Genomic DNA, 19,524 nt, shown 5'->3' with positions numbered 1-19,524 from the left:
AACCCAGCGTGAGTTAACTCACGCTGGTTTTGTTTCATCAATATTTAACAGACAACTTTTAAAGTGAAGAATTCATTTAACTATGCAAAAGCTGTAAAGTTATGGTTCTGATAAGTATTGCCACAAGATTTAAATTGATATAACAATGGTGTGATGTAAAGTTATGGTGTGAATATTGACTTGAATGTTCCTATTTTCATTCACAACGTGAATACGGTTCTGTCAACATATATCCTATAGGCACTACTTATCCTATAGGCATGCTATAGCTATACTCCTATTTTAAATCAATTCATTCAAGCATTAATATCAAAGAGCCATATGCTTTGACTTTATTAGTGTGAGTTATATATTCACTTTTAGGATTTGAAAACCAGCGTGACTTAACTCACGCTGGGTTTTAATGTGTTTTTTTTGTTGCGTAACTTAAGTCACGCAGCGTGAGTTAACTCATGTAAATTTAACACTAGCGTGAGTTAACTCACGCGGCGTGAGTTAAGTCACGCAGGGGCATTTTGGTCATTTACTTTGAGAATGAGCAAAACCAATTGGGTAAAGAGCAGAATTCTTAAAATTAACATAATAGGACCAAATTAATCGACAGAGGTAATGTTAAGAGACCAGTATGGATGTTTTAATGTGACCAAAATGATATTCATAAATTAATTAACAGACCAATGTACCAATTTAAGTCTTAAAAAAAAAAAAAAACAAGAAAACCAAACGCTCAAGTCTAGATCAAAAGTTGTAAAGGCTCTTTTAACTTGTTAAAAACCAATCCTGAAGTCATAACAAACTATTATTAGGTAAAGAGTAAGGTTTATGTTCCACACCACTGCAAATTGCAAAATTACAAGATCAGCCTGTGCTGTGCAAACTAAAATCTATCAGCCGTCATCACAATAGGTTGAGCTTCAACACGCTTTCGATGATGAAGATACGGACCCATTCCTACGGCTTCTTGCAGCTGCACACAAGATACACAAACACAACCGGAAAGTTTAGCATTTACACTGTTTTCTTGATTTGTTTAGGATATAAAAGATACACAAACACAAGCAATGCATAATGGGAAAGTTTGGCATCTAACCTTTGCAGCTGTTCCTGCAAAAGCAGGATCAGCAGAGACTCTACTTGACTGTGTCAGTGATTTGTTTATCCGCATGCAGCAGTTATATCTAGCTTCCATTCCTGAAATACTCCGATTTGTGTTAAAATAATACACACAAAAGAAAATAAAATAGTAATATTCGGACTGTAAACATGTGGAATGGATTGCATGATGCATATTCACAGTAATGTGAATCAAAACAGACCTATTTTTGTAGTTTCAGTACTTGGGTCGGTCACAATATTTATAATCTCTTGTCTTGAGCATATCTCCATCAAGCACCACGGTCGAGACACCAATCCACTTATCATTCTATAACCCTGAAAATATGTCACACAAAAATCACATCAGACTTTCTTTAGTGAATTTAAGGACAGGCTTAAAAAAAGTTTGACTGCGAGCTTTGTTATTGATTCCTGAATTTTCTTTACAACGGCCTGATATTAGAAAATCTAGTATACAGAGATTAACTTCTAAAGTTGATGTAACTAAAAGTGCAATGTAGTGCTGTAAAGCTCTATAAAGCTTCCTCTATGATGATGTCTAAGAAAAAATAGGTAAAAAACTTTTTGTAGGCAGTCTTGTATTTGCAGCAAGAGGAAGATTCTTAGGCTTCACTTACAACCTACTAGTAATATAACTTTGCATCAAAGCTCTCCTTCCTTAATTTGATGATATTATTGGGATTGAAATATTTAAATGCTACATAATTGAGTTTTGGGTTTTATATTGACCTGATTTCATTTCCATCATATGAAATTGAAATTACTAAAAATGATTGACTTATAAAGCTATGTTATGTTCAGGTGACAACTGAAATGAAATCATTCAAGCATGCTTTGTAAAACTTGAAATGCAAAATCATTTAAATGTCTCACCGCTATACGGATTTCTGAATCTTGCTGCAAAACTGATAGAAATAGACCCTGCAATTTGCATGATAATGGTGAGGTTCCAGTGTTTAAAAACTGATGCATAAAGCTTTCATGCAAGACAACTCAATGAACATTGTACCCTAGAGGATCTTAGGTTCTAACAGCATCAAATTTTCATAAAGTACAGGGTAAAATGCAATCAAAAACTACAGCCTACAAGTAACTGATCAACAAAATCTTGGAAGTGATAGAACTGCTATTTAATCAGGGTCATTTGTTGGGTAAGATTCTATAAAAATATTATTTGTCAAGGGCTTTTGACCAAGATGCACTTTCTGTAGAAAAGTTGGGAGACATTTCTGATCTCTGGATTGAGAAATCGGTCTTTTGATTTTTAGTTCTAAACTTAAAAAAAGTTATATTTATTTGTTTCCTCTTTTGTTCCTATCTTTCCTTAATCTAAGGAATAAGCTTTAATAAAATACCTCTAATAAAGAAGGGCATGTCCTGTTGAATAAGATAATAAAGTATTTCTGCTATTCACTTTCAAAACATTTCAGTGTGACTATTAGTTATCTTTACAAACTTTCTGTATTGTTATATGCAACAATAGATGTTCTAAATTATTATATTTAGATGAAAGGAATGAAAGAAATAAAAGTGGGTCGCGCTCAGTAAAACGACTTTGCCGAACCACCCATATCTCTAATAAAAACAGTTTTTTTTTTCAGATACGTATATCTGAAATGATTTTGGAGGATGGTAAATTTTCTCACACATTTTGATAGAAAGACAATGCTCAGCCTGGTCTTTTTGATTTAGATCAGAAATTTTCAATTACTGGCCGAGTCATGATTAAGATGGGACAAAGCCACAACTAGAAAAAGTTTAGTGTATGCCGAATATCTTTAGCTTAAATAGAAACTTACAATCATACACAACTGCAACTAGAAAAATATTAACCAGCAAATAGCATTTGAAATTAAAGAGTGCAAAAAAATGACCGATGGTGTCAGCTTTGAGCTCCTGGATGCTGTTTCATAAAGTAAGCGAAGCAGGTTTTCTTCTGCTTCAGCATCAAGTATGACGTCATTCTCAGATCTGGTTTCACCCGAGATGTTTCCTAGAGCATGCAGTGCAGCCTGTGATTGCGTTTGAAGAAATCATGTAAGCTAGAAGAGATGATAAAGTTACATCGAATCTGAATATTTATTTTGCTGTTTTAAAAGAGCTGTACAAATACATAAATGAGATACACTTTTGGATCTCAAAATCAAATAACTGTTAATGTTATGTAGATTGATAAACTAGATTGGAGTACAGAAGCATCATGATGGAATTAGAGATCCCAACTATGTTAACTCTAATGACTCTAACAATCATTTGTAGAGACACCAAATTTTCACTAAAATGAAAAAGAGAGAAGGAAAATATAATCATTGGGTCATAAACCAAAACCCATGAAAAAAAATCATGAAGATCGAAATCTGAAGTTCGACATAAACAGCCTATTATGAACAAAATCTTCCCTAATCAGATTAGGAAAAGAATCCCACCAAGTATAACTAGGATTAACACACCACAAAAAGAAGCAAGCTTTTCAGAACAACAATTGTCTTCTCTAAACATATGGGAGACTAGAAATTGCATCTGACGAGTGGTGTACCAAATCAAGGGAAATATATGATTTTATTTTTCGTGATTTTATTTCATTCTCTTTGATCATATTTGATGCTATCATTATTAGTCCTAATTAATGGGACAACTAGTATTGCATTTTCTGTATCTGTACAAGATTGTACTAATAAAGCACAAATTATTATTTCATTACTTTCTACATGGTGTCAGTAGCGCGTGGAAGTAGGCTCTTATGGGAACTGCCACAAGCAATATGTCGATTTTTTTTTTTTTCTTTCTGAAGAAGCCAAACTAGCCTACCAAAATTGGCTCCGGAGAGAACTGAACCTGAGACCCTGAGATCAATAGCATATTAAACCAGCGATATGTTATTGAAGGACCAGATATGACCAATGGTGGTTCATGTAATGGACAAGTGTAACCAACAGCAGTGGCGACAGCAGTGAACTGGGCATGACTGGCGGCGGCTCTGGCGGTGACCCGTGTGTGATTGGCAGTGGGCGATCCAGGTTAACAGTCCAGGAAAAGACGACCTAGAAAGTGACGGCAATCAAAACAGTTTTCACGTCAGCGGTGGACTGAGTGGATTTTCAGGAAGTGTTTTGTTTTGTCCAATTTCTACGTCGACAAACGATCCTCTAATACTCTAATGATCGATGTTGGGCGTCTCAAACCTCAATGGGAAAAATTACATGGCATGGGCTCAAAATCTCAAATTGATACTAGAAAGCAAAGGAAATATAGGTAGATTTCCCATGGGAGATGTGAACAAACCTGAATGAACAGATCCAAATATCAAATTCTAGATGCCTGAAAACTCGATAGTTATAACTTGGTTGGTTAACACTACAGAGCCCGTAACTAGAAAGCCTTTTAAGTTTTTGCCCATTACCAAAAAACGTTTTGAAGGCTCTCAACGACACACGTGGTGGTATTTATAATTCTTCTTAGATCTCAGACCTCAAGTCCTGACTGTGTCATGCCTAGCAAGGTGACAAGAACGTAACTACTTGTTATATTGAATTGAAGACTTTATGCAGAAATTGGGATCTTTGTTGGGACAATAATTGGAAATGAACTAAGGACGATGTGCTATTTCTTACAAGACAGGTGAATGATAGGCTGTGTTCTTACTGGTTTTAATAGTCGATTTTGACGATGTTCGAGGTAAAATACTTAGAAAGATTTTGTTGCCAACGATTAGGAAAACTTTCTCTATCACTAGGAGAGAAGAGGCTCGAAAAAGTGCGATGATGGTAAGTCATCTTCTGTTGCTCTTGCTACCATGAGCTACAATGAGGAGGGAAAGGAAGTTGGAAAAAGACCATTTTGCTAGTATTGCAAACCCCTGTGGCATACCCGTGAAACATGTCAGAAGCTCCATGGCAAGCCTCCTAAATTGAAGAAAAAGGGAGGAAATGAAGGTTGTTCTCTCTAGGTCAGTACTCATAATCAAAAGAAACAGTCTCCTTCAAGCTCACTTACGCTCACCAAATAACAATTACCAACTGTAAAAAATCTTGTCTCAAACTACTTTGTTCTATATCACAAAGAAGTAATTTTGTAAATACCATATTCGTGGTGTCAATCCCACTTATAATGGACTTCATTCTAGAGGTTATGTACCATTTCGAATCAGTTTCTATTTCTATTAAGAATAATAACATAATCACAAAGAACAATTACCAACTGTAAAAAATCTTGTCTCAAACTACTTTGTTCTATATCACAAAGAAGTAATTTTGTAAATACCATATCCGTGGTGTCAATCCCACTTATAATGGACTTCATTCTAGAGGTTATGTACCATTTCGAATCAGTTTCTATTTCTATTAAGAATAATAACATTATCTTATGGCACATACGGTGAGGACATCCAATTTCTCCGTATTTGAAACAAATTTTTACTAAATTATTTTCTAGGGAGAACCCATCTTTACTTCATTATGAAACTTGTCAATTTGCAAAACATCACCGCTCTTCTTTACTTACACAGCCGACAATCAAAGCCATTTGTGGTTATTCATATTGAAGTTTGGAGTCTGAATAAAATAATCACTTTTTCAAAAAGACAGTTTGTAACTTTATTCAGAACCATACTCGAACTTGTTGGGTTTATTTATCATAGGAAAAATCAGAAGTTCGACGGGCTGTCAAATTCATTTTTGCTAGTGATTGTCTTTGAAAAGGAAAGGTCAATGTGAAAACAAACTATAAGAACGTAAACGAGGAATTGAATTTCCAGCACTATCAAGAATATGAACCAAGTGATAATCCAACTGATCATCCTAACTTAGGTGAGTCCTCATCTTCTCTCCCTAAGTGTCATCATGAGTTTTCTGAAATAGATGTTCCTATAGCTCTTCGAAAAGCTATTAGATCTTGCACTAAGCATTCTTTGTCTAAATATGTGTCATGGTCAGATTTGTCTTCTTCCTTTTCTGCCACCAACTGTGTTCACCATGGTTCGATCTGGTGGAGTTGATTACAATGAGTTACAAAAGGTCTGAATCTGCATTTCACACTCCCAAAACAGAGGGTCGGTGACATTGAATGTAGGGGCTGCTTCTTCAAGCCTCGTAGAATGAGTCCTAACAGGTTGATGGGAGGTATCTCTCACTTTACCAGCCGGTTTTGTGATGTTGAGTTAGACCTAATTCAAGTTCTAAGATTAACTTTAAAATATTATATATAGTTTTTAAATTTTTCATTTTTATCCTATATCATGTTATTATTTGGTTTATGATAGAACCCAGATATTTGAAGGTAACACTGTATTTATTTAACAGGAAAATGATGAGCTCAAAGCTCTTATAATTATGAAAACAGAAAACTGAAAGGATAAACCAGAGTTCAGGGAACTCCTACCAGAGCTAAGCTCCTATACCAGAGAGAACTTATCTCCTAAACAACTCTTAGCAAACTTGCTGAATGCCTCCCCCTCTAGGCTTCCCTCTCTTCTATAACTGAAATTCTGCCCTTAATGACTAACCCTCTATCCTACCCTCTCTTTAATAACTGCAATTCTGCCTAATTATTATAACTGTTTGTATTCTCACAGCTTCTAGAAGTTGTGCTTGTGTGGATCGGGCCCAACTATTGGGCCAACACATGTACAGGAACTCAGGGTTCTATCAGTTTATCTCAAATATAACACGATAATATACTACAATACTATCAGGTTTGTTCTACTGTGTGCTTCAAACATAAGAAAAGATAAGATAAAAACCTATAATGTCCTTATTCTATCCTACTATTTTCCTATCCAATATCATGCTAGCTTGTGATGGCATTTCTACCCAACCCAGAGCTAGGTTAAGCTTATGTTAGTGTAAGATGAGGCTCAGCTATATAAAGCTGATGTCATCATTTGGCAATGAACACAGATTCATTTACTTTCCTTATTGGGAGTCATCACTCTCATCTTCTATAGGGGGCATAACACATTCCAATCAACTGTGAACAACATTTCAGGGTTTGCCATAACATTACTGCCGAAAATGCTTGCAAGCATTTGATATCGATACATATAATATACAGTTTAAACCTCGATGCAAATATGCTCATCAAAATCATATGAACAAGTTTTTGAATAACAGCAAAAGATGTGACAACTGGAGCATCAAATTGCAGTAATTTATGCAGCCTCAAAAAATTTCAAAAAAGATATCCAGTTCACTAACCAGTTGTCTACCATGCCTTTCTGGTCCTCGTCGATCAAAAGCAGCATCAATAGCATGTCTAGCAGCAGGTGATGTGCCTGAGAGTAGTAATTTAGCTCCTCTGATAGCTATGATCACAAAAATCAAAATTAAAATTTATAGTAGATATAAAAGACGAGGATCTCGTAAAACATTCAAAACAATGGAGTCGTTCGAGTTTATTGGAACAGTAACATTGTAACTCCTTTGATAGCTACAATCCCAAAAACTTAAAAAAATAATTGTAATATTTTAAGAAGAGACTCTCAATAAAACAATATAAACCCATGGTCTAGTGGTTTGAACATACCACTTTTAATTTTTTTTAAATTGCTTTTAAAAAGATTTAGTGTACATATTGGATCATTTGAAAATAGTCAGAATCTAGAAGAAAATTCAGGTTTCTATCATTTTGAGAAACTACTTAGAACAAAGTTGTGATTAACTTCATTTAAAAGGAGTGTTATTTCACTTTTCAACCAACCCAATAATACTTTCTGCTTTAAATAAAAGTCTCAAAATAAATAAATAAATTCAATCTTAAATAACTTCATTTTTAATCATAGACAAATGCGCTGTAAATCTTTTATTAGTATTCTGCACACTTTTCCTCAACATTACCAAACCAAGCATATTGAAATTGATCATCATTTCATTAAGGAGATTACTGAGTCGTTCAACTGAAGGACTGTCCAGTGAAAAGTTTGAGAACCTCGTTTATAAATAGAGAATGTTTGGTATCTATCTATTAAATAGATCAAGCTGGGCAATGAGGTCCCACATTGGTTATGAAAGTGCTAAACTCTGTTGAATGTGTCGGAAAAGAGTAATAGCAGTTGGTTAGTTGGTTATCTATTGTTGTACTGGATATGTTAGAATGATTACAGTTATTGTCAGAATCATTGTTGAGACACAACTATTAATGCACATTCACTTATAAGCATATGCTTTGGAATAAGTCGGTCCATGATTTGTTGAACAATAATCAACATAGAATTTAAGATCTCTCAAAATAAAGAAATAGGGAAACGACTAAAGACTATCTAAGGAAACTAAATCAAAGGTGATAAATAGAAAGAATAAACTATCATCAACAAAATACCTTTGCATTAGATTGTTTGAATTTGTTAACAGAAAATTTAGAATTACGAACCATTCAGATACTCTCTCCTAGATTTCAATGTAGTTTTAGAAAAATTGGATGAAATAACTTCTTATATGGAAACAAGAAGTTGAACTGGTGCTGAAGGGACATTGTTGACAACATGTTGAATGAACCCTTCTTACTTCCCATGTTCTGCATAGGTTATGGGGATATTGGATGTGTGTAACCAATATATACTTGATGGGAGCAACAGGATCTGATAACATAATTGCACTTTGCAATCGCCGTTTGTTGCATTCGGTTACATTGACTCTTGATAATTGTAATAGAAAATCCACAACTATTTTCAACCACGGACAATAGCTAGCTAAGGATTACCCGCTTCACAAAAAGATTTACAAAATACTACGAAAAGAACTCGATATGTATCTGAATATCTTCTGAGAAACAAAGCTTAGATCAAACTTCTGTTAAGCATCACAGATCCAAATACAAATCAAGAGAAACTGACACACGGCCACTATATTTTTATATAAAAAAGATATTAAGTTTTGTTGTGACATTTTTTTTTCTTCCAATTTTATTCTTCACTTGAACTTTTTTTACAATTTTATTATTCATCAAAACTTCTATTCTTTTTTAGATAATAGCGGAAAGACGAACTCGTTAATCATATGAATAGTTGTGAATATATGTTAGGGTACTTCAGAAGTTTCTTAGCGTAGCATGTTATGTAGCACATTTCTTTTGTAATTAATACTATTAATCGTGTAATTCCCTATATAACAAAACTTCAGGATGTATTCAGACACATTGTTTCAGCATATGCCTCTCATTTTATCTTACTTTCTCTACTTTCTATCGAGAGCCAACCCAACTTTTTGACCATGGACCCACTATGCTCCAGCGAGAAAAAAAATTTGGCAACTAGTTTCATCTCTTTCAGTTACATACAGCCCCGCCACCCACTTCGATGAATTTTCCAGCAACTGACCCCACCATCTGATTCTCCTTGCCCAATCAGGCTGCTGTTTGTCTCTTCGGACTCGCCATTCCCAGCTAGTTCCAGTGTTGCCCTCATTTTTTTGTACACAGAAATACGTGTTACCAATATATGTCAAAATAGAGTCATCTATCTTCTTCAAATTGATGATATTCAGCAATCGGTGAATTTCTTAGCCCAACTCCACACGACTCACGCGTGAGGTGAGGATAAAATATCGGTTTGATGTTACGATGAACTGTGGACTTGAAGATACTGCAGAACAACTGAGCATCAATCTTTTTCCATGTAGAATTTTCAACCGAATCCACATCTTCAACCTTTTTAGTGAGATGGTTCTTGTATTCTTGACCTTGAAGCATCCTCTAGGCTAAATCTAACAATACTATTATTCTAGTCTAACTCAAACTGCCACTTCTAAAGCCTTTCCATGTGACAATCATTCTTTGCTAGATCTTAACTGATAGTTATCAATTTGTAGAAGCTGTCATTGTTTCTGTTTTTATCTATTATTTCCTGTATTTGTAGAAGCTGTCACTGTTTCTGTTTTTATCTATTATTTTCTGTAGTCATTCATAGTAAAACCTCCGTATCATATTTGTTTGAGTGACTTAACTAAAAATTCAGAATTACTTAGATTCTCTCCTTGAATTTTTCTCTCACATTTCACCAGTGCAAAAGGATAAATAAAAAAAATCAATTTTCCTATAAAGAGATGCAACGGATCTTTGTCACAATCCTCGTAATCATAATACAACATACTTACTTAATCCTATTTGACCCAACGATTCAAGTGCAGTTTCAAATTCATCTTTATTTGAAGGGTCCAAGGACTGAAGTCTACCCTCAATGGATGAAATAACAATTTTAGCACCTGAAATCAACATCGCAACAATGCATATATATCAGCGAACTATTTCAAGCCCTTTAATAATAATTATTGAACAATAATTAATTGACTATGCAACATAATATGGGAAGCTGATGGACATTTTACAAAAAAAACTGGAACAACCCCTGCAAGGAGACAGACTGTATTGACAACGAGAACTTGATCAAAGCTGCGTAATACCAGCAGTTTTTATTTCTTTCTAAATTTTGCAAAATAACATGTGAATTACAAGGACAGCTGACAGTAAAGGCTAAAAATGAGTTGTAAATGTTGACATATTGAAAACAATATCAATATCAGCTAAGGTATTATCCTTGTTGAATTCTAGGAGAGTAGGCTCCTATTTCGAGGAACATGACCAGAAAGAAATGTGCAGCAGCAAGCTCAAGACTAAAGATAGGACCAGAAAGGTGCGTCCCTGGACAGAACCCCAGGGTCTGATACCATGTCAAAATTATGGATTTGGATAGAGAGAAAAAAAGAAGTTTAAATTATGGTGTAATATGATATTATCAACTTGATAGTAACTTGATACAAAACACGAACCCCTATTTATAACACTAATTTGATAGTTTTCTACTAGGGGTTAGTCTGCGGTACTCAAACATAATCTTCAGATATTCTAAGACATTTTCTTATATTCTAACAATTCCCCTTAAACCAAAGCTTATTAAGCCTTAAGCTTGTTACAAATATACTCTTTGTAGAGAAAATATAACAATCAGCTTTTACCCTTTTTAGTTGATTTTATTCCTTAATCTTTAGGGACTGATTAGGATAGCCTCGTGTTTATATATTATATTCTACATGAAATACGTTATTCAATCTTATGTACTATAGCACCTTTTTCAATTTTTCTGGTTCAGCAGCCATGTAAGAGCAAAACCTAGTTCTGACTCCAGCCCAGCCATCAGTCTGTTATGCAGCCAGAGGTCGCTAGACCGATTGGGTTGTACTGGACCCTTTCTATCTTATAGGTCATATCTTTTAGGTTTTCTTGTGTTTGAGCATTTGTAATTTTTACAACTGCTTGGAGCCAAATTTAAGTTTCTTGGTAATTAGTGGTTGATTTTTCTTGTTACCCACTTTACTGCAACATGTTTGAGGTTAGTTATTGTTTGTAGTTTGATGGTTAAAAAAGCTCCCTCTACAACCCCTTTGGCTCATTTTGGTAATTCTATTGTTTTCCTATGTTACTCTGGAATCTTGGTTTTAGATTTTGGTGGTTCTTATCATATAGTTGGTAATCCTCTCATTTCTATTGTTTTCTGATCATTTCTAGTTGGTAATACTCTGAATATTGTCGTATTTGTACCTAGTTGCTCCTTAATTTCAATTATAGTTAGCGTATTTATTATCCGGCTCAAGTGCGGTTGAACCGGTTGAACAATGGCCCGGAGGTCACACTAGTTCGACCTCTGTCCGGTTTTCAAAACATTAGTTAGGATGTCTTTTCCCCATAATTCCAATTAAAATGGACATACAAACAGAGGTAAGAATATGTTTGATATGCTAAAAAGTGAGAAACCCAACAAAATAAATAGTTGCAATCCATTTTATTGCTAATTACTAAAATGGTCACAAGATATAAATAAAGGTGACGTACAAGACCAAACTAACATTTTGTTACTCATCAAATCACGAGACAACTTTTTAATGTAAAGGACAACTACTTCAAAAGACAAATACTCAGTTTCCTTATACAATATCTCAATGTGCATCATATGCACCTCAAACTCAAAGTACATGAGTTTTAGTTGGAAAATAATAAAATCAAATTTTTGTATCTTCCAACAAATATTGGTGGATAAAAGAACCGAATGGATAAAAATGCAAGTCTTACATGGTTCATCTATGAAGGAGTATGTATTTTCCTTGGATAGTAGCCTTCCACTTATCATCATTGCTCTTGATCTTAAAATTGAATCCTTGAAATCGTCGCTAACCTCATGAAAACATGTGATTAAATTATAAAATCAATTTTCACAAAACCCTCTATGGGAAAAGATATTGTTGACCACATAATAAGTACCTAATTATTGATGAAAGCAGTTGAAAGAGGCTCGTCTTTGACAAAAATTCTGTACCATGCTCAACCTCTGCTAGCTGCATCCATTTCAGTAGAAGTTAGAAAGTGTAAATATGCATACAATATAAATTGGGCAATTGATAATTGCTAATAATTCGTAAATTCTGTCCGGTCTATAAGTGTGTGATAGACACTTAAAGTCAACGTAGAAGTTCATAATAGGCAAGTAAAAGAGGGGAGCTGACTAATCTAAGTGATTGGTGCTTCAATGATGGCCAAACTTTGGGAATAGACCAATCAGGAAAAGATGAATTCTGCTGGTAGGGTCACCAGTCAGAAGGTGCCAAAAACATATAAGAGACATGCAGTGACGATCAACGGTCTGACTAGAGTCTGACAAATGCTACATTAGTGGTTTGCACTTCTGAGGGCTTCGTGAAGGTGCCAAAAACAAGCCATGCAGTGATAGTGACTAGAGTTTAAACGCGGATGCAGAACCCACTTGGATCAGAAGCTTTAATACCAACATAAAAACATAGAAGAGACAGATTTGACTCATTCATGTTAATTGTATTGCAAGAACTGACAAATATATAGATCCTAATCAGGCTACCCTAGTTAAAAAAATAAGGAAACAAATCAAAAAGTAAAGTACAAAATCAAAATCCTAATTGCATTACAATAATTGCAATCACAAACTAAAATTAAAGATCATATCTAATCGTATCATATACAGCCACGACAACAGACAAAAAAAAAAAAAAAATATATATATATATATATATATAGAGAGAGAGAGAGAGAGAGAGAGAGAGAGAATGGTAACCTCATAGAGCAGCTCGAAAACACTTAAAGTTACAAGGGTATCATCTGTACTTCTGATTTCTGCTTCCAACAGTGTAAGTAGGTTTAAACTGCATATGGCAGATGCTGCTGACATAGATACAGAGAAAAGCTTCACCACCAAAGCCAATACACGAACTCGACCCTAAATCAGGATGGTAAAAGGTTAAATAGTAGGACATTAAGGCATGTTCCCTCAAGAGGTGAAACACACCAAAACAAAATGCATGACATAAGAAAATTAAAATATTCTCTAATTATAAAAAAAGATAAATCACAACAGCTTTATAAGAAAAGAAGAGATCAGCTTATTTTCCAGAACCTCCTCATGAAATCAAGTTAAAACCCTCAACATAGTCTTTATGTTAAAATATGCATTAATGATTGCATAATCGTGCATCAACATATCAGTAGCCATACCAGTGATGAACATTGTGATGCTACAATCCCAAGGTCTGTATCACCTCCTTTGGTAGATGGAAAGATTATGTCCTGCAATAGTATTGCATGTCAAACAGCAATCATGAAGAATATGGTGTTAATTGATCACCTGTCTTCAATTCAAGTAAAAGTATGCAAGCCTAGGTGACTTGACAACAAAATACTTCTTACCAGGCCTTCAGAAAAACTAGCCAACTTTTTTATTGCATCGATTGCCCCAGCTGCCACCTCTTCGTTTCTGCATATGTGAGAAGATATGAGAATCGAAGAATATATTGTACCAGTGAACTGCCAAAAACATATCTTAGAATATATACAGACATACATGTGTTTGTGTATCAGTTCCATTACTAATTACATACATACGGTTGGAATTAATGTAAGTATTGCGCGAGTCATAGCAATTATTTCAGTTTATTGTATGTAGTTAGCCATGTATCTAGGGCATATCATTTATGCATTGAGGAAGTGGCAGTGTTATTAATCTCCTTGTAAATATTGTGGTTATTGCTAGGAGTGTATAAATAGAAGATCAGCTCAGTGCAAATTACTCAAGCATTCAGAAATTTTTATCAATAACTCTTAAGTTGGTATCAGAGCAGGTTCGATGAAATCTCAAAACTTAACCTAAAGGGAGAAGCAGGGCTGAACTACATGCAGTGAAGAAATCTCAAACAGAAGCAAAGAAACTAAGATACGAAGAGACATTGCACAAAAGATGTGCAGAACATATCCCCCAGCACAAAAAACGAACCAACAGTAGCAAGAAAGGCCTGAAACACACACTCAGAAAAAAGACCCAAATACAAAACAGTGCTACAATAGCAAATGAGGGTATATGCTAGTGGAGAACACTAAAGTGAGCTGAATAAGAGCGGCAGCAGCCTATGACATTGTCTGCTTAGTCGTTACACAAGTTGAAGAGTGTTAAAGAGTACCACATCGGATATGAGATGACGATGTGTTTATAAGTGGGGGCAATCCTCACCTCACAAGCCGGTTCTGTGAGGTTGGGTTAGGCCCAACCACGATTTCTAAGATGGTATCAGAGCCTCTTCAAGATCCATTGGGCCACCTGCTATCAGGTTTCCGCTATCGGACCACCCACCATTTATGTCTATGAACCAAGCCCAATAGTGTTGGTCGTGAGGAGGTGTGTTAAGAGTACCACATCGGATATGAGATGGTCTGACAATGTGTTTATAAGTGGGGGCAATCATCACCTCACAAGCCGGTTTTGTGAGGTTGTGTGGTTTTGTGTTAGGCCCAACCACGATTTCTAAGTAAGAGTATTAAAGGATAGCTTTAACTAACATTTGGATAGTTGAAGTATCTCACATTATGCTTAAGACTCACTGTATCTACTGTACACCGTCCTTACGCTATGTTTTCCCTTTGTAACTAATCCTAGATTTCAGAAACTAACTGCAAGTTAGTTAGCTCAGAAACCGTAACACGGAACCATAAATAGATCCTAACCATTGTAATCAATTCAGTTGTGAAAAATACAGAAGAATCAAAAAGGATTCAATTGAAATCTCTCTCAACTCTCTCATAGAATCCATGATATTCCTAGAAATCTAACAGAGGGAAAATGATGTCTGAAAAACTGTTAAACAGAACCAGCAGAAAAAGAGATGCAACCAACCTCCAACAATGGTGGAATAGCAAAAAAAATAAAAAATATGAAATACGAACAAAACTACAACCAAAACAAGTGAGGGAGACCAGAACATAAACTAAAGCCAAAATAAGAAAACTTGTCCAGAACCCAGATGCATAAACTGTTTCCTATTGTAATCATTGTGAATAGAGTAGTGACTCTATTGTGAAAGGGAAACCATTGGAGGATAGACCTCTCTCCTATTCTATATCCTAACATATCGCAGGTGCAGAAACGAGCATAGTCAAACAGCAAGACATCAGTCTCAAAGAAGGTGTTGCAAAGACGATGGACCCCGAAGTGTAACATAGGCAAAACTGAAGCAGCAAGTGACAAACAAAATGGTAGAGGCTACGGTGGAAATAGCTGCGAGTGAATGTCACGTGCGGCGAGCATTGCTGACTCTAATGGTGTGTGAGTGTGCGCGCGCACATATCTAAGACACTCTAAGATTAGAAACTAATCCTAGGAGATAAACTAATATACTCTAACATAAAATCAAAGATATCATATGATAATTTCTTATATTTTCACACTTTTGTTTCTGCATTTTTCTTTCTTATTTGTTGTTTCAGAACCCAAGACCTGAAATTACCTTGATACAGGCCTGAATTCCAGCATTAATATAGTGAAATCTTGCAGTATGATTCACCTAAACCACCTGGTACTGACCATATTTTTTTATATTGAACTATCTTATACTAGTGTTCCCAATACACACTTGATGTCAAGATGATCTACAAATGAATTCTTAATTAATTCAGCTTATCTAATTGGCACTAAATCATTCAAGCTAACCTAATCCCCTAGCTATTTACCGGTGATACAATAAGTAGCACAATAAAAGATCATGTGTTGCTGAAACAAAACACTAGGGCAAAGCAACAATGATATGAGTCACATATAATGTTTTATCTACTTACCCATTGATAAGGCAATCAAGCAAAAGTGGATATATGTTGAATTCTTTAATAAGATGAGCAGCAACTGTGTAAGAATTGTCAAGATTCTCCAGAAGGGAAGTGACCTGCAAAAATCAGTTAAATATTTATTTGCCGGAGCAGAAAGTCATAGATAATTGTCAAACCGTCTCAATTCCATTTGAAGAGCATTTGTCTTGGACTAACCACTGTTTTACTATTAAGTTCCAAAGCTAACACTCTTCAATAAGAAAGTTGAGAAGAGAGATTTTGAAGATTTAGACTTAAAAATATAAAATCCTTGAGTAAATTAGCACTCATCAGATTGGTTATCTGTGCGTCTACACTTCTGAGTTGATTACCTGATATGCTTTTTGGAAAAATTGATACAAGTGTGCACTTGTGAATTGATTGCATCATATGCTTTCAAGAAGAATAAATAGGAGCGCAACTTTTTAAGCATATGAATGAACCTAGACACTATACATGAATCTAAAAGTATATGAACATAAGCATTAAATGTTGTTAATCCAACAGTTTCCTTTCTATTTTCAACACTTCCCCTCAACATAGAGCATATAAGTTGAATTCTCCAAGCATGGGACAAATATGTTGAACTTGAGAACCCTTAGAGGTTTTGTAAAGATATATGTTGGTTGATCATTCGAGCTAAAAGATTTGATCATGACATTAGAAAGGGCCGTATTTTTATTAGTAGCTTTTTCAGAATGGCTTGAATTTGTTTTAAGAGTCAGATTTTAATTTGGTAAAGAACTGTTCACCAAAAGAAACAGTTCGGGATAAAATGATATCAGTTCGGTTTGGTTTGAAAATAGAGAACCGGTTCACCGAACTATAGCACCAGTTTGGTTCAGTTCATCTCAAAATATTAGCGGTTTGATTTAGTTTCCTGAACTGTCGACATGGTTTGGTTCAGTTTTCCTCCAGAACCAAACCACTAACGGCCCTAAACAGTTGTACCGTTGTATGATCTTTCATTTTAAATTTTGAAATATGGTTATGTAGTGAAGATCAAGATCGGATTATTCCAATCTGTTGTTTTCCTTTAATTCAATTAGGATAGGTAGTTTAGATCAAGATCAGGTTATTCTGATATGATCTGTTTCTACTTTATTTGCCCCCAACCTTATCTTTATATTGAAATTGTAATTAGGGTGGTTCAGATCACTCCTTCCCCTACCTATATATCCCTCCTATTAATATTCATCCACTCTCCCAAAAATCATATGGTGTCAGAGCTTCATCTCTCATAGCCCTCGATGGCAAAGGAAAACTCCACTACTTGACTGGAGACGGTACTCGAGTAGGAAAGACCGATCAGGTGACCAGTCATTTTAAAAATGAAAGTTAAAAAACTATCTCATCATAGTGTGGCTGATGCTGATCAATTCAATGGAACTCACATTTGGAAAGCCATATTTATTTTTGCCATCAGCTAAGGATATAAGGAAGCAGTCTATAATTTCTATTCTGACTTGGAGAACTCCTCTCATAGTATTTTAATCTCAAAACTTGATTCTCGCAGTCAAAACGAGCCTAAAATGTCAGGACCTATTACAACACCATGGTTACTCTTTGGCTGGAACTTGACCAGTGTTATGACGACGGCAGTGTTATCGAATTGTGGTTATGGTGGCGCCATGGCGCCTATTGGTGGCGGATTTTGAGGTCGCTGGTATGGTGAATGACGGCTAAAAACCCACCATATTCCTCCACAACAGAGCTTTCAAGGTGGCCAAAATTTCGGAATTTTGGGCCTCCGCCACAGACCGCCATCCACCATATAGATAACACTGGATGATGGTAAGGAAAATCCTAAAGATGCAACCAGTGTTGGACAGAAACCCACACGTACATGCATGCATATATAAAAAAATCAAAAGAGCACAATGTGAAGCGTCAAACCACATTTAAGAAAAATAAATGCAAAGTTCTAATTAATGAGAAAGCAAAATAGATTCTACTATTAAAAAAGGGAAAATGCTAACAAGTGTCCTAACAGCATTTGCTAAGAAGTTTAAAAAGGAAGTTTAATCTTGGGAAGGGTGTACTCATAACATTGAAAGTTTAAAAAAGTAAGTTTTTCTACACAAAAAAAAAAAAACTTATTTCCATATTCGCAAGACCCGTCAGGACACTTGTTAGTAAGACCCTTAAAAAATTTGTCTCTTTATTCACGAGTGTAGAGGCAATAGATGTCCATTGTACATACTATACAAGGATTTAAATAAATTTGGTATATATTGACGTACTATTTTGCAAGCTAAGGATCTGACTGCTTGAGAATCTGCCTGCAGACCAACTTGAACAAATTGCTGAACCAACCAAAAAACACAAGATCAAAACAATAAGCATAACCATAATAACTTATTACAATTTACGAGAAGAAATCATAAATGATGACAAACCATGTACTGTGGAATGAGAGAAGCACCGAATTTTGTTTTGAATAACCTTTCAAGGCACAGAACTAGTGTAGTTTGTAGGCCAGGTACATCAAATTGAGTATGTAATGCACTGCAAAATTAACAAATTTGTCGTAAATCAACAACAGCATTGAACAAAACCCTAATAACAATAAAAGCATAAATAAATGATGCATGATGAAATTGAGAAGGTAGTGCGGTGAGAATGGATTGAATTAAAGAAATAGAGAAAAAGAAGGAGGATTGAAGTAACTTGATAATGAGTGGAAGAGGGAAGCGATTGAGAAAATCTGTAGCGGAATCATCACTGTGAGAACCTGAAAAATGAAATCAATGAAAGTGAGTGAGGATTATTATATTGTAACGCAGAGAGAGAGAGAGAGAGAGAGAGAGAGAGAGAGAGAGAGAGAGAGAGAGAGAAACCACTAACCAGGGTAGTTGGCGAAATCGGTAGCTGCTTGAAGGAGTTGTTGGGAGGATTGTTCGTCCATATCTGCGAGCGAGCTGTGTAAACACCGGCACTGACTCCTGAATCAAGAAGAAGAAGAAAGAGGGGAGAAAGCGGCGTGACGTGGCAATAAATGTTCTACGTGTAATGCTTCTCACTCCCAAGCAACACCTGTTCACTTTAGTCCCTGAATGGGAGATGATTCGTCACTTTAGTCCCTGAATGAAGAGAAATTGCAAAACAGTCCCTGCATGGTCAATTTCAGGGACTAAAGTGACTAACGGAGTCTACAATCAGGGACTAAATTGACTAACGAAGTTTGCATTCAGGGACTAAATTGACTAACAAAGTCTACATTCAAGGACTATTTTGCAATTTATATGTTTTCAGGAACTAAAGTGACGAATC

At 35.4% G+C, this 19,524-nt stretch overlaps 1 protein-coding gene across 1 annotated transcript; it reads right to left on the bottom strand.

Moving 5' to 3' along the window:
- Window positions 1-734: 734 nt before the first annotated feature.
- Window positions 735-19,189, bottom strand: LOC146899229 (ARM repeat superfamily protein). The gene is made up of 17 exons (XM_085732591.1): window positions 19,099-19,189; window positions 18,922-18,985; window positions 18,651-18,759; window positions 18,495-18,557; window positions 16,225-16,328; window positions 13,810-13,876; window positions 13,618-13,689; window positions 13,181-13,342; window positions 12,358-12,431; window positions 12,169-12,266; window positions 10,200-10,307; window positions 7,308-7,414; window positions 2,991-3,128; window positions 1,990-2,037; window positions 1,317-1,431; window positions 1,091-1,191; window positions 735-967 (listed from the first exon to the last, which is right to left on the bottom strand). Exons 1-17 carry the CDS (start codon window positions 19,157-19,159, stop codon window positions 878-880), a joined length of 1,581 nt encoding a protein of 526 aa, XP_085588717.1. The 5' UTR covers window positions 19,160-19,189; the 3' UTR covers window positions 735-877.
- Between the last annotated feature and the right edge of the window lie 335 nt (window positions 19,190-19,524).

The sequence above is a fragment of the Medicago sativa genome, chromosome 8 (genome assembly GCF_051527215.1).
Source record: "Medicago sativa cultivar Bolivia chromosome 8, Bolivia_mono, whole genome shotgun sequence".
Lineage (NCBI taxonomy): Eukaryota > Viridiplantae > Streptophyta > Magnoliopsida > Fabales > Fabaceae > Medicago > Medicago sativa.
Note: the sequence above shows the minus strand (reverse complement) of the source record. Positions and strands in the feature narration are given on the sequence as shown.